The sequence below is a fragment of the Ambystoma mexicanum genome, chromosome 1q (genome assembly GCF_040938575.1).
Source record: "Ambystoma mexicanum isolate Mex_15411 chromosome 1q, UKY_AmexF1_1, whole genome shotgun sequence".
In the NCBI taxonomy this organism is placed as follows: domain Eukaryota; kingdom Metazoa; phylum Chordata; class Amphibia; order Caudata; family Ambystomatidae; genus Ambystoma; species Ambystoma mexicanum.
Window position 1 is genome coordinate 452,473,485 of NC_090922.1, and position 16,695 is coordinate 452,490,179.

At 47.0% G+C, this 16,695-nt stretch overlaps 1 protein-coding gene across 2 annotated transcripts in view; it reads left to right on the forward strand.

Annotated features, from left to right (window-relative positions):
• NUP93 (nucleoporin 93) overlaps positions 1-16,695 on the forward strand; it is a 1,186,812-nt gene that overhangs the window by 393,161 nt on the left and 776,956 nt on the right. For both annotated transcript variants that reach the window (XM_069640327.1, XM_069640334.1), the window contains one exon: positions 10,722-10,814. In XM_069640327.1, the coding sequence (XP_069496428.1) occupies positions 10,722-10,814 (93 nt within the window). The remainder of the gene's footprint in view (positions 1-10,721; positions 10,815-16,695) is intronic.

Sequence of the window (16,695 nt, forward strand, 5' to 3'; positions counted from 1 at the left end):
ACGAGTCTTGTCTGCACGACCACCGCCCCAATCCACCCCCCCACCCTATCAAAGGCAGTTCACACCGGGGTACTTGTGCTGGCAAGTGGAGCTGTCAGGGAGCGATAAAGGCCAAGAGGTGCCAAATAGCATGTACACTTCAAAGTGGTCTATAGAGCATGGGTTGTTGTTCCCATGTCTACCTCCAGACCCCGTGTCTCCTGCCAAGCATCCCCCCTCACGCTGAACGCCCCCCTGCAATCCACATAAGTGTGTCTCCATTCACGAGTCTTCCTGTGTCTTGTCTGCACGACCACCGCCCCAATCCACCCCCCGCCCTATCAAAGGCACTTCGCACCGGGGTACTTGTGCTGGCAAGTGGAGCTGTCAGGGAGCGATAAAGGCCAAGAGGTGCCAAATAGCATGTACACTTCAAAGTGGTCTATAGAGCATGGGTTGTTGTTCCCATGTCTACCTCCAGACCCCGTGTCTCCTGCCAAGCATCCCCCCTCACGCTGGACGCCCCCCTGCAAACCGCATAATGCCACGACATATACACGTCATTCATTCACAAACACACCCCTGTTTCGAATTCTTTATAACCCACTTCATATTTCTAATGAGAACTTCTTTGCGCTTTGCTAGTCAACCAGTGAAGGTGCTGGTTATCTGCTCTTCGTCTCTGTGAACTTCCGTGACCACTTCGAGGAAACTCGTCAGTTTGCAACCTGTGAACTGCTCCCTGTTCTACGACAAGAAACTACTCTGATCCCTGCATCTAACTGTTTGTTCGTCAAGGTAAGGCCATGTACCATAATCATTTTGCGTCCAATTTCTTTTCGTTCAAGACAGTACATGCAAGGAACTAATCACATGTTCTGAGTTTAGTCAAATTATTTTTCTATTTTTTTAAAGTTATTCAAATACTTATCCGCATGTGAATAACGTGTATAGTTCCAAGAACCAAAACGAACCTTGCATTGGACCTTTTGTGTCATTTAATTTTTTAACACATTGGTATTCATAGAGAATTGTTGATCTTTACTTTTCAGAACTTTCCACAATGCCTGCTTGTTCCATTGGCGGTTGCCCTTCGAAGACTCATAGTAAATCTGAAGGTACTATAATGCATGTTTTCCCTAAGACAATAGATCAGATAAGAGAATGGGTCCGATATTGCGGATATCCACCGTCTGAGCTTGAAAGTAGAGTCCTAGAAGTCTTTGCGGACAAGAGGGGTGATCGATACCGCATCTGCAGCAGGCACTTTACCTCTGACATGTACTCCACATCATTGCTAATAAAGAAGAACACACCGCGAGCGAAGCGAAAATTGCTCTCAACCGCTATTCCCACTCTATTCGTCCACATCCCTCCACTGGTGAGTCAAGTTTACGTATTTATCTCTCGGCCTTGCGGTAGTGTGTAGCATTAGCTAACAATAATTTCCCCATTTATGTATCCACTCAATATGAAGGCGGAAGATTCTCCATCCGTGTCGTTATTGCAGTCATCAGCCACTTCAAGCGCCTATCGGGTAATCTTACTTAGCTATTCTGCCACTGACTTGTTTTAGGCATGTAAATCAATAGTTTTAATTTATCGTGTGATTATTTTACCTAATGGTACACCCTTGTACTCGTCCTCTAGTCTTTGTTTTCAGTTATAATTATTGTTATCCAAAATAATGCAAGTACTGTCTTTCAGGGAGATGCTGAGGAGTCCAACGCATTGACGACAACCGTTGATGTCACTCAGATGCTCGAGGTACGTTTCCGGACAGTTCCATCGATGGAGATCATCAGATCTTGCATTCTTGTAGCGTGATTGTTACACACAATGTTTCTTTCATTTTTAGCCATTGATATGTCCTTCTGTCGTCGCCCTCCTATGTGCCTTCTTTTTTCAATATTGTGTTCATTACTAATGAAAGTCCTATGTTTCAGGGAGTCGATGGAGCATTAGTCCAAGAAGAAGGGGGAGCATGCAGTTACGGGTCGGCGCAACAGCTTGCAGAAGTGTGCACCGCAGTTACATCGTCCCTTGATGTTCTTATGCATTTCGAGGTATGGATACTGACAGTTCGATCAAGCGAAATCATATGACGTGATTACATCCGCTATACTTCCTTCTTTATTAACGCAAGTACTATGTTTCAGGGAGATGACGGAGCTTCTTCTACAAGAACATCACCCCTAGTAGTTGATGCAGATCTCTGGGTGGTGACACTTCCAACGATCGAGCAAATCGAATCATATTTAGATATCCATTATTTATTTTAGACAACTGATCATTTGTGCAGGTCTATTTAAATGAGCCGTTGACGCCTGCACAAAGTGTATGTTCTTTTTAACAAAATAGAAAACCATACTAATGCAATTACTGTGTTTCAGGGAGTTACTGAAGCATCATCTTCAATAATATCATCAATGGAAGTCTATGAGGAGCCCGAGGTATGGATCTTGACAGTTCCATCTAACTAGATCAACAATGCGTGAATAATTGTCGTTTGAATGTTCTACACAAAGCGTTCATTCGTGTTTTGCTATTGAGATGTACGTGGGTATTGGTCCCCAAGTACATTTTGTGTTTTCAATATTATTATACATACTAATGAAAGTTCTATGTTTCAGGGAGTCGATGGAGCGTCAGTGCGTGATGGATGTGCTTATCATGAAAATATAGTCGTTGCAGCGCAAGAGGAAGTGGAGACATGCACACACGAGTCGGAGCAACAGCGTCCCGATGTTGAAGTTCGAGGCAAGAAAGTTTCAAAGAAAAGAAAGCAAAAGAAGGTTAGTGTCCTGGTCACTATATTATGTTGTTTTTCACTGTTAATAGTTCAATACTGTAAATTGTGTTTAAACTGAACATCCCTTTTCCAATCTGTCCTCTAGTTGCGAGTGGGTGTACGAACTAGATCTACACAGACAGTGAAGCGAACGAGAGATGTTGCTTGTCAAACCTTTTGGCAGGGACTTGAGACTGGAGATGCATCGTGCCAATGGGAAGAATATGAAGTGATTGACAACGGAGCTATACCACATCCAGCCATTGATAGTGAATGTCCTCCTGGTAGTTCGGATGCAGTCGGAGATCAATTCACAGAATCCACACCCGCAAAAACTAAGACCGCGAGAAAGTTAAAGAAATTGTTTTATTCACCCATCGCCGGAGAAGGAACAGATGTTGCAATGGAAGAGAATGAAGTGGACGACAATGAAACACCATCAATATCACTGAACATAGCGGAAGACGATATCAGAGATTCTACCTTTCATGTGAGTGACATGTCCTCAACGTTACAGGCCGAACCAGCTGGGATGCAGAGTGACAGTATAAGGAAAGAGGCCAAATTCATTGTATTCGATAGTTGTTTGATTGATAATATTATTCGGATGAAATGTGGGCATTCGGTTGGTGGGGAAGTATGTGGGGAGCCATTGATTAATGTGACTCGTGCAATTCGAGGCACTAACCTTAAAATACATGCCACCTGTACAAAATATCCTTTCTCATGGTCTGCACAACCCATGCTGGGGCAACTGCCAGCAGGCAATCTACTTAGTGCAGCGGCTGCACTTTTTAGTGGTTCAAGTTTTAAAAAGTTAGTCTTTCTTTCAGTTTGTGGGAATCCATTTCATTGCGAAAACTCAGTTCTACAAATACCAAACAGATTATCTATTTCCAGCCATTAGCGAAGCTTGGAGAATGGAAAAAATGTCTATTGATAGTACATTCGCGGGCAAACGGTTCAGGCTAGCCGGTGATGGACAGTGCGACAGCCCAGGATTTTCAGCCAAGTACTGCACCTACCACTTTCAGGACATGGAAAGTAAGAAAATTGTGAGTTCGGTGGTCGTGCAGGTGTCACAAAGTACATCCTCAGTGGCCATGGAGAAAGTTGGCTTTGTAGCATCATTGCAAGAACTACAATCGCGGGGAATGGTGATCGACCTGATAGCCACGGACAGACACGTTTCAATTGCCAAGACAATGAGAGAACAGTACAAAAATATAAATCACCAATTTGACGTTTGGCATCTTGCAAAAACAATCAATAAAAAAATGTCGGCTGCAGGTAAAAAAAAAAGATATGCAAGGTATTTCACAGTGGTCCAAGTCAATCAGCAACCATCTTTGGTGGAGCTCAAAAACATGTGGAGGGTCGTTGGAAATTCTACTGGAAAAATGGCGGTCAGTAATGTTACACTAGCAACGTTCACCGCTGGACCACAAACCAACATTTCCACAATTGTGAACATGGCCATTTGTCCACAGAGGAGGCACGGAAGAAGTGGTTGATTCCTTCATCACCCACTCACAAAGCCATTGAAAAGATTGTATTTGATAAAACTATAACAAGAGATTTGAGGGGACTCACGGAATTCTGCCACACAGGAGATTTGGAGGTGTTCCACAATATGTGCCTAAAGTACAGGCCAAAACGATTGCATTTTGGCATGGAGGGCATGAGAAATCGGACTCTTCTAGCGGTCTTGGCACATAACCATAATGTTGGCCGTCAACAAAGTAGGACGACCGGAACTTTAGGGACGCTTCGCTACAATAAGGCCTTCACAAAAAGAAGTAAACAATGGGTTATCAAACCAGTGTTTGAGGATATGCAATATGACTTTATTGAGAGACTTATTGTCGATGTCCTAGATAGGCACATACATGGAGTTGTGAACGAACCTGTGCAGGGGACAACTGCATTGCCACCCAACATTGCCTCTGTTCCATGTCCACCTAAAGAAGAGCTCATTGAGAAATACACATCACGGTTTAAATGATTGTAATTTGATTGTCTGTTCTCTCGAGTCTCCTCATGTCGCAGGCCCATTGAATATGTGTAGCTATGTAATGTGTAAATAAAAGTGATTGCTCAGTGTACATGCAATGTGTCTCTCCACCCTTGCCCCTCCCTTCACCGTGCAGTAGTGCGAACCACCCGGGTGTCACCTGTGACTTTGCTCTCGAGTCTCCTCATGTCGCAGGCCCATTGAATATGTGTAGCTATGTATTGTGTAAATAAAAGTGATTGCTCAGTGTACATGCAATGTGTCTATCCAACCTTGTTCATTTGCGCATTAAATTAAACCAAACAGTAATATAAATCATTTTTCAAAAAATATAGAATGTCTCCGTATTTATGGTTCTCTGGGGCTGCAAAGCACGCAGACAAAATGCAAAGATGGAGTGTAAATTTCAAGTCCTGTGAGATGGCCTTACACTGAATGTAGCTAACTAGGAATGTGTGCTCGTTCAAAGTGAAGGTCAGCTGCTTTGATTTTTTGCTCGGGTGCCGGAATGGCCCACGACTCAGTATAAGGTTCTATTGTTATTTGACCTTGACAGGCCGGGACCATCCCGAAAGACTTCTTTTTGGGGGTGTGGTGCAATAACGTAAGAAACGATAATGAATAAAATTTCAGAAACGATAGCCATTTAATGTTCGTTCATTAGAAGAAATAACATCGGCATAGAAGGAGTGGTATTTCGGGGCTGCCCTACGCACAGACACAATGGAAAATGCAAATATAATGTAAGTAACTCTTTAGATGAGTTTATACCGCAATTTAATTACTATACAGTAGCTTTAAAGACGGGTTAAGTTGTACTTGTTCGTTCTATGTGGCATATTGTTTTGTACCGTGCACTATCTTGAGGAGAACCATCTCCTTTTACGGAAGCACCTCAAAACCTTCCTCTTTGCTTCTACTTTCTCTCTCCCTCTCCCCTGCTACAACTGGTCCACTGTCTGCGACCTCGGTCCTGGGCCCTTCCACTCTCCACCTACACTGCCTCCCTGTCAACCCCTGCACTGGGGGACTGTCTCGGTATCCTACAGCCCCCCCTTGACGTATAATACCCAGTTGCACTGTCCTAGCTATGAAATAATTTCCCGACCTAATATATAAAATGAATAATTTTAATAAAGATCTGATGGTGAGACTAATTTCATTTTTTATGTTTTTAAAACGGGTACATCCTTCATTATTGTATGTGTCACGAGTACCAGACACCGGCGGATGGCTTCTTCAACCGCCAGTTGCTTCTCCGCGTGAACAACATTAGCACCCTGACCATTTTATGGGACGATCGCCAAGTACAAGTATGCCCTTACGCGGTACTAACGGCTAGATGCAACATACAGACCGTTGTGGTGGCCTAGTGCCTCGTTGTTGGAACAGCCATGCGATTATCAGTGCGACCGAAGAGCTTATTTTATCGTAAACCAACACCCTGTGTACTGCACACGAACATCGCTTGCCTCAAGACGAACTATTTTGGATCGAGAGCAAAGAAAAATGCAAATCGCAGAATATTCTCTAAACATTTGATGTCCAATAAATGTACTTTGCCAAATGGACAATCTTGCCGTTTGCTTTTAAACCACAGTTTCATATTCCGAATTGTGGCGCTGTATTGTGAGATGATCTAAGACCCTGTGTACAGCAAAGGAACATCGCGTGCCTCAAAACGAACTTTTTGGAACTTGAGCAAATAAAAATGCAAATCGCTGAATATTCTCTAAACATTTGATGTCAAATAAATGTACTTTACCAAATTTACAATCTTGCGGTTTGATTTAAAAGTACACTTTCATATTCCGAATTGTGGCGCGCTGTGTTGTGAGCTAATCTGTGTTGGTTTCTGGGTTCTGTGTGGAGTCGCGTAGAAGACGCCTGGGCGCGTTTGCCTACGCAGCACAGAAACGTCACAGAGAGAGGCGGGGAATATGAATGTTTTGATAGTCTGTTTCAGGGGCGGGGGATTTGATTTAGTGCCACAAACGCAGGTGAGCCAGGGCGATGGGGGGAAATGATAGGATTATCAGAAAATGGCGGCTGATTTCGAGTGCGTTAATGGACGAAAAGTCGGGTAAGGTCCATAGGAAAGTTTTCTACGATCTACCGATTTATGCTTAAAAACACATGGCCGAACCGTAGGGACAATAAAAAAAATGTCCCGGAACTATCCTTTAAAGGAGGATGCTGAGGGTCCACAGAAACACTGCCCATAAGGACCTGCGTGCTGCAGTAGTAAAACACAGATGCCTTTAAGAGCTATGGAGCAGACAGACTCTATAGTATAGGTAGAATACAAATAATAGAGTTCCAAAAGTCAGAGCCTAAAAGAATGAATGAGTGGAAAAAGGCTCCACTCATTTAGGATTTAAAGAAAAAGGTCCAGAAGTCCAGCAGAAGTGCTGGGGGTTTTCCGGAGGAGAGGTGATGACGCATAATAATAAATATCCCTAACAGTCCCTTCTCCCAAGAGGTGAACCACCCCCTTTGAGGCTAGGAAGGTGTGCCCACTAAGCAATACCCTACATAGGAGTCTGGGCAAGTGGTACCTTATTGGCAGCGAGTCCCATCTTGGCGACAAGGATTCCCATTCCGGATAAGGAACTCTTGGTCCAGCATACTGTGATGAATCGGAAATATTCACCCCTTCTCCCCAAGGGAAACTCCCTTTTGGATTACACTTTTTCCACATATATGGGACTGCATTGTATAAAGAAAATGCTCCTCGCTCCTTTTTTGATGCAGACAATGCTGGCTCAAGCAGGCCGTGGGGCGAAGAGGGACGAACCCCTTTAAGAACAAATCACTATGACAATAGGCAGAGGAAGCCCAAAAGGAGGAGAGCAAACAGTATGCTGGGGAAGCCTTCTCGCGTCCAATAGTCTTGGAGAGGTGGAGCCAAGTAAGGCAGCGGAACCTGCAGCACTCAGGGGTGGTGGGGGTGTAGTAGTAGCCTCACCGGAGACGCTGGTGGGTTGGAGAGGCAAACAGTGGGAAAGCCGTTGTCAGAGCAAGCAGCGTCTGAAGTGGTGGCATGACCATAGACATCTTGTAGTGGTCTGGGCACCCATACGATGACTCCTAGACCAGCAGGGCTGGGAGCAGCACCATCATCCCCCCGTACAGTGAAGGCGGCAGCCAAGAAGCACGCTGGAACAGGGGCAAGCGAGAAACCAGACTGGAGAGAGACTAGTGAGAAACCAAAGCGGATGGACAGTCGATAGATTTGACCAAGGAACAGACTTCTGTAGTGCCTAGCCCCGCAAGCATAATCCTGAGGAAGACCGGTATTGGAGAATGCTGGAGTGGTGGTAAGCCACCGGGAAGGCTCGTACTACCGAGTTGAGATAAGTCGGAAGTATGATAATGGAAGAGAAACCCAAGTCCTTGAAACATCAGAGGAAATATTCAAGAATAATGATGTGTGAAATATTAACTCACATTTGTGGTTAGAAGCGCCCCAGAGAGAACTCAAGGAAAGTTACTTGTAGATAAGTGGATAAACCACTCAATAAAGAGTGAAAAGGCACAGCGTGTGATAAGTGTCAAGTGGGAAAATAAAAACAAGACGGACAGGATATAGCTCCCAAGAGTGTAGAAACCTCAAGTTTATCAAATGCTCAGACCCTGTACAACAAGAGGAAGAAGGTGGCAAGCATAAGTGGAACATTTGTAGGACAAGAGTCATGTGAATTGGAGCCTGAGATAAAGTGACTGTTGGAAAGAGTTACAGGAACTGGTCTCACGTCAAGCAATCACCCTAAAGAGACCCATTGAGGAACAGTGATATTTGTGTTTGCAAGAACAGTGAGAAAAGGAGCAACCCTGATAATAAGCCACAAGGCAAAAAGGCAAAGGGGAGACCACATAACGGGAGACAGTCATCTGGCCCAGTTTAGTTATCAGTTATTAGTGGTAGGGATAGATGGAGATAGGTTTGAACAGTGAACATTTCCGTTATTGAGTTTCTGATGACAGACAAGCACCTTTTAGTTTAGTTGGTGAGGCAGGGACCCCATAGCGATAGGGAGAGTTATGCCTTTTTTTCTTTTTCATTTAAATAAAATAAGTGAACATGTCCGCCTTGTGTACATATCCTCCTCCTAACCCACCACAGTACACTATCCGCATGCATGGGAATCGGAAAGACTGTGGTTAACCCTGTTTTGGATGGACCAAATAATGACATGCTGTCTATCTTATTGACTTCAGGTTATACTGAATTACACCGGAGCACCACAGTCAAGGAAGAAAGACACACCCCTTTTATTTGTGATGACGTACATAAATCAGGAGGAACCATGAGTGGAGGAGAGGGAATCCTACGCAGAGGCAAATCTCTGATGGAAAGACGTCCTGGAGGGGCGGAGCCACGCTAGGCCACAGAGCCAATAGGAGCATGGAGAGCAAACAAATTGCTTGCAAGACGCTGGAAGGCTGGCTTCATGACAGGAGAAAAAGCCAAGAGCAAGACGGAGACAGTTAAGTGACCGTCTTACCTGTTGGCATGACCACATGGAAGCCGTGGTGGGCCTCATGCCCGTTAACCAGCGCTGTAACCAGACTAGAGCCCCGGACTCTGCATGAGAAGTGCATTAGCTGTCGAGCAGCAGAAGGGAAGCAAACACTACAGAGGAGGTAACACCGTTGAGAGGGGCAAACTATAACATTCAGGGCTGGGAAAGCCACAAAGATTACAAGAGCCTGATAAAACTGAGTTGGCAGATGGCACATCTAAACAGAGATAAAGTAAGCCTATCAGAGGGCCAGAGGGCTTTGGAGAGCACTGACAATCTGAGAGACAGTCCGAACGGGAGAAAAAAGGAACCTGGAGGGTTCTGTCAAGTATTGAATCAGAAAATATTCAAGCACAAAGTAAGAAATGTTTATATTGTATTAAGAATACTGTTCTTACTAGAAAGAGGGAACCGTATGAAAGTAACATTTGGCATACAAAACCTGCAGAGATTGAGAACTGTATTGCGAACATTTGAAAAAGTCCTGAGAAAAGCGATCCAAGTGAGAGGCTATTGCTCTGGCCTCCTTTCTTTTTGTTATATTTTTCTTAGATGCCGGGTATAGTTAACCGATAGGGAGTAAAGACTATTTCTTTTGGACTTTGACAAGCACCCCTAACAAACATCCTTTGTTAGGCAGGGAACTTCCCTCATAGCAGTAGGATTAGCCAGGTGTTTTTTATTTTTTTATTTAAAAAAACCTTCTATACAATGGCACATCTTAGTCAGAGTCCTTCTGGTTCGGTCAAAGTTTTGATAACAGCTGTGAAACCAAGGAAAAAAGGGTATCGTGTTGGTGTTTGGGACTGTCTCCTTTTGCAAAAATTCCTATTGAAAAGATTAAATGTAATTGTACTAATATGCTAAACTGTGATCATGTGTAGTACATATTTTAGTCATAATGAAAAAGCGACACTTGTCTTAGCAAAGCTCTTCATCAAAGTCTAGAAATACCATGCATGTTATTTTCTGACATGGATGACTGGTGGTGATGTTTCCTCCTTTATCCGTGCAGAAGTTTAGCAAAGTCTTAGCGAAGGACTGGTGTGCAAATGCTCGGATCCCAATGTAATGGCATCCTAAGAGACTCTCGCCCACACACACTCAATTGGATGTATTCACTTCAGAGCTGCATTGCAAATTAATTGATTTCTTTCAAAACCAGGGGTACATTTTCAATCTGCAAATTACATGCGAAGCAGAAAATCATTGGCTCATGACTGCCAGTTCTCCACTTGCGCACAGCATAACATTTCTTACTTGCCAAAAGTGAACTATTAGTGAGTGCAAGTTTTGCTGCATTTCTAAACTGTTATTTACCTTTGATATACAACCTGTAATCTAGTCAGATCTGCTTTCGAAAAATCAAACCAAACATTGTTTAAGCTCTCTTCTTTGCTCCACTTTGTAGATTTATGTGTACAATGAGAAAATTGTGAACGGCCACTTGCAGCCTAACCTGGTGGACCTCTGTACTTCAGTTGCTGAGCGACTGGATGACAAGGTAATATCTTTAACAAGGAGCTGTAGGAATGCTATTTTTTTAATTGTCTTTTTGCTAGAATTTGCTTTCAGGTTTGCATCACAACAAATATGATACCGTAAGTTTCTCTTTTGAGCTGGATGTGCACAATCTTCAGAAGGTTTTGGAGGCACATAAACCTAATGTATAGAGAGGACCAAATGCAAGTTTGTTTAATCATGTCAGTCTGTTTTTTGCCCTTTTTAACTCAGTACACAATAATGTGCAGTACAGCTTATGTTTACATTTATTAGGTTTCTAGCTATTAGTGCTTCCTTTTTGTGGCTATACAATACCATTATATTAATGTGCTTATTTATGGAGCATGCAACGCACCACTGGATTTGGGTCATCTGGATTGTCCCACTCTGTTTTGTGGAATGAGTTTTCTTGGCTTCTCAAAGATCAACGTCTAAGCTTAGTTGGCCCTTCCAGAATTAAATTCTGGTATTCCCTTAACTCCTGCTTCGGCTATAAGCACTCATCGCACTGCAATATATTCTCTGTGTACATTACAAGCATTGGAGTTGTGGTCTAGATGTAAGTGAAATAATCACTCAGTCAATATCTTTATTTCGGCCGTAAACCCATAAAGGTACATCCTAACCCATATGCAAATAAGAAAATAATAATAACCAAAGCAGTTAGCTTTGTATCTTTCCATGGAGTCAGGAACTGACTCAGTAGCCCCGTGTGCCACCAATTGACCAACACACCCATATCTCAGTTAGGTTCTCTTCGGGCACCCTCAAGTATGCATTTCCCTGCTCAATTGAAATTGCTCAAAGTTCTTTTCTCCAGCGGCACTGCATTAGTGTCGGAAAGCACAGGATAGTGGGCCCCAATTTCAGAGGGATAGTCATAATTGTGTTGGGGGTGGGGTCGGATTTCAATTGTGCTGTTTGGTGATGGGCAACGTATCATCTCAATACCCAATATGCCACTGACCCTAAAAATCAATCTGTAAAAAGTCAAAGATGCTCTCCCCCTGATAGTGCAATCTAGTGCAGTTTAGAATGTCCTCGTGGATTTCAAATAGGCAGCCACTTAATTCATGGAACCAGTGCGTGTCCCTGCTTTCTGAGCAATTAGGGGCTAGTTTTGGAACCTTGTGTAAAAATACAGTGCCCCCTGTACGACTCCCTCTCACCCCACTGGTTTTCATACCCTGCCCTGGCTGTGATCTACGGGCCATGTAGCAAACACCATTAGTAGCAGGGTTTGACGGAACATAGGCAGCCCTGCCAGCTGGCGTATCAACCATGGGATTGGCACTAAATGCACGGTCTACCCACCGAGCAGCGAATGATGGGGAGGCAGAAAAGCATATTTCGACTTTCTTGGAGTAGGGGCGGGAGGGGGCCTAGATGGTTTGAAGCCTGATGCCCTTGTTAGCCAGGGTGTTAATGGAGTCAATGTTGTCTCTGGTTCCTAAGATGTCCCTCGGCCCGGCCATGCTGGTGGCAGTAGTGTTTGTCTGCCTTCTCCGGGGGTTTGAGAGTCCGCAGGGCGTCTTCCCTTCTTATTAGTGGCCCTCCCGTGGTTCTCCCCTTCTTCCTTGGCCTTTGAAGAGGGCCAATAGCAGACTCTTTAGGTCTGCTAAAAGCACAAGGCTGCATTTACAGCCACTGACTGTGGGTGCCCCCTTGGCAGCTGAATCTAGTTTGAGCGGAGCGAGTGGGACAAGTGGGATAGGTGAGCCTCAGAGGCTAGTGCACAACTGGAGGCTACTCGCAACACTCATGACCAGGCCCTTCTTGTTTACATCTAAGCCTCTGGGAGAGGGACTGGCATTGTTATCACGCAGTTTGTCTTTGGTACCCTTGTTCTCCAGCATGAGGTCTGGCATGGATTCACATGCTCATGAATATTCCCAGTCATCAGGCTGGGAATCCTCGATAAAGGAAAAAAAAATCAGTTTCACTTCTGAACTGTCTTTCTTCTAACAACCAATCACTGGTCTCTGGGTCATACTGCCCCCAGCCAATGACTGCCCTCAACCTAAGCCCCTCCTCTGGCAGCCATCTTCAGATTTTTACTGCACGTTCAAGTGTTGGGAGTCCTCGTGCTATAGCTCTCGAGCTTTTACTGCGTTTTGCAATTTTTCTAAGAGTTTTGCTCAATTTTTTCGGTCAATCGAGCTTCAAGCTCCATTCATCCACCTTTTGATTAATGGGGACCCGTTTTCTGATTCTTCAGCGCCCCTCAAGGGCACATTTTGTTGAGTTTCTTCTTGGAGGATTCCAGAAGCTTCTTCAAGGCCTATGCTGCGTGGACATGGCGGATGGGAAGGATGACTTGGCGCCTCTCTTCAAAGTTTGCCCCGGGCTGCAACCTACGGAATGTCTTTTCAGATGACAGACATTCTCTGTGCCTTTACTGCCTGCACTCGGACCCGGCACACGTGGAGGATGACTGTGCGTCTTGTCAGCAGATGGTACGCCGCACGCTGAACGACCAACGCAGGTGTCTCAACGAGTGGCTGCAGGCCAAGGCCCCTGTTCTGGGTGAGTCCCGGCAGCATGCCTCCCCTGCCCGGAAGAAGGTTGACCTTTGAGGGCGCCCCTTCCGCGGGGGCCCAACATAAGGCTAAGCACCACAAGTCCTCTGCCACCGGGAGCACTGTTGCGACAGGCTCTGCAGCGGCCAGGGCGAGTACAGCGTCTCTGGCGCCTTCGACCACGAGCCAGCGCTCAAGTTCTTCTAAGAGGAGGAAGTCAGACCATCCGGGCAAGCTTCTGGAGAAGACCCAGACAGGCCCTACTGAGAAGGCCAACAGGCAGCGGGGGCTCAGACCCCCCCCCTAAGGTGAAGGCCTCAGGCTCGACCAAGGCCGTGAAGGCCCAGGTACATCTGACAAAGGGCCCTTCCATCGAAGGAGTGGTGGTGACCCTCGCGAAGGCCGCAGAGGCGGATCCGCAGGGCAGAGCCCCGAAGGCAAGAGTATCCCTGCCTGCCAGGAGGGAGTCCTCCTTTTAACCCATCGAAAAGACACTGGAGAAGATGATGCTGATCATTTCCCCCAAAACAGTCTCTCTTGGTCGCAGAGATGGGATGGGGGCACAGTAGCCCTTCAGGGCTCGGATATCTCCTCTGAGGAGGAGCTTACCAACTTCTGGGCCTTCCAGGAGGAACGATGCATCGAGAGCAGGCCCTACAGGAAGGATCCCGACGAGGGCGATGACGAGGACCAACAGGGCGTTGAGGACTTGGCGGACCAGCCTAACCCGCAAACACCCTCGCCTCCGTCGCCGCAGCCTAAGTAACTGTCTCAGCAACCACCTGGGAACATCTCGATGGACATACTCACTGCTCTGCATACCCTATGCTCCAAGATCTGGATGAGGATGCCTCTCGCGCTGGTGGCCCCGCCCACAGAGCCAGGACCATCGGAGGAACCACCATCCAAGAAGAGGAGAGTTCACCCTCTGCCTCCTTTCCACCCTTTGCCTCCCTCTCCCCCCGAGGGATGATACGGATACGGCACCGACGGGCAAGGATGACGGCGGATTGAGGGGGGGATCTCCCTTTGCCGCTGTTCCGATCTTCATTACCCGACAAGATAGTCTTGTTCCACGCCATGATCTTGAGGGCCTCAAAGCTTTTCCCGCTTGTCCATGAGGAGAAGAAGAAAGAGGGTTTCCTTTACCAGCGCCGCGAGGCAAAGAGGAAGACTTTTGATACTGCTCTTGGATGACATTTGGGACGAAGGGTTGTACCTCATGAAGAACTCTTCCTCGGCGAAGAGGGACCGTTATGAGAAGAAATACAGAGTGCCAGACTCTGCGCCCAAATGCTTGCGGTCCCATCTGTCCCTGGACTCTGTGGTTTTGGCAGCAGCCAAGAAGAAATCTTCGGGAGCCTCCTCATCGGTGGCCTCCTCCCCACCGGACAGTGAGGGGAAGAAGTTGGATGCCATGGGGCGAAGAGTTATCATGTCGGCAGCAACGACCATCAAGGCCGCAAGTGCCCTCGCCATCGTGGCGCGTTACGATAGGGAGCCTTGGTTCAAGCTCGCTCCCCTCCTGGACTTAGCTTTGGAGATCCTACAGGAAGGCGAGGTGGCATCGGACCACGCCATTACGGTGGCCATGGACATCACTGACGCAGGTTTCCGCCAAATGTACAACAGCGTTTGCCTTCGTCGGCGGGGTTGGCTTCGGGCCACTAATTGCCACCAGGACATTCAGTCGAAGGTGTTGAACATGCCTTTCACCAGGGACAATTTGTTTGGGAAGACTGTGGATGAGTCTCTTCAGGCCATCAAGGCAGACACTGAGATGGCTCGTGCCTTGGGCACGCTTCAGCAACGGCAGCCGTCCTTTTCAGACCGCCGGAGGGAAATCCCAGGGTTCTTCCAAAGGATTTGGGGGAGGTGCTTCTTCCTACCAGCAACCCTCTCGCTCGTCGGCCCAGGAGACCTACAGGGGCCGAGCCAAATATGGAGGAGGACGTCGCCGTTGCCAAGGCCCCCAGGGCGGCGCCTCGATGTCAAAACCGGATTGAACCGGCCGTGGCATCGGGCCTCCACCCAAGCACCCCGGTGGGAGGCGTGCTGGCGAACTTAGTCTGCGTGTGGAAGACCATCTCCACTGACCATTGGGTGCTGGACACTCTCGCCCACAAACACACCCTAGAGTTCCAACTGAAGTGTTCCTGTATACCACCAGTGTGCCAGCCGGAAAGCCACGTCCCTCAGCTTCTGCTGGAGGTGCGGGCCATGCTAAAAAAAGGGTGCAGTAGTGCTCGTCCCAAAGAGGCTCGGGGGCTCCGGAGTGTACTCTGGTTACTTCCTCATCAAAAAGAACAGCGGTTGGAGGCCCATCCTGGACCTCCGCCGTCTGAACAAGTACATCGTCTCAAATGTTTTGATGGTGACTCTTCAGCACGTGCTAGGACAGCAGGAAGATGGGGATTTTCTATCGTTGCTGGACTTGGAAGATGCCTATTTCCACATACCCATACACCAGGGCCACGGCAAGTTCCTACGCTTCGTGATTCAAGGGCAACATTACCAGTTCAAGGCCCTTCCCTTCGGATTGAAGTCGGAGCCAAGGGTTTTCACCAAGTGCCTGGTGCCGGTGGCGGCGCCGCTGCATCTACGAGGGATCCACGTCTACCCTTACCTGGACGACTGGCTCATCCGGACAAATTCAAACGACATCGCTGTCGAACACACAGCGATGACCGTCCAACTCCTGACGGATTTGGGGTTCTCGGTGAACTATGCAAAGTCCTGCTTGATTCCATCGCAGGGCGTGCGGTTTCTGGGAGCCTGACTCAACACAGTGTCGTGTCTGGCGTCTCTGTCGGAGGAGAGGATAGCAGCCATCTTGGGAAGGTACAACGGCTGTTGGCCCTGAAGATCGCAAGGGTGAGGTCCATCAAGTCCCTGCTCGGAGTTCCTCGACGCCCTTTGGATACAAGTGTCAGGAGGCTTCGAGGACAAGGTCACACTCAACGAGAGTTTCTGTCGAGCGATACAGTGGTGGGGAGTGTGCACACAGGTGCAGATCTCCAGACCCCACCTCACCAGGAGATGGTCACAACGGACGCCTTCAAGGAAGGATGGGGTGTGCACATCGGAAGACTTCATGCAAGAGGCTTGTGGCTGCCGGAGGAAAAGCTGTTGCACATTGTGTTGGAGCTGCGGGCAGTGTTTTGGGCCCTCAAGTCCTTCCTTCCATCCCTCAAGGGCAAGGTGGTAGGGGTCTTCACGGACAACACCACCACGATGTTCTACATCAGGAAGCAGGGGGGATACCGATCCCTGGTGCGCTCCAAAGAGACGCAGGACCCCAGGGGATGTTCCTCATTGCGTTTCATCTGGCAGGAGTGAAGAACACAGTCGCCGACTCTCTCA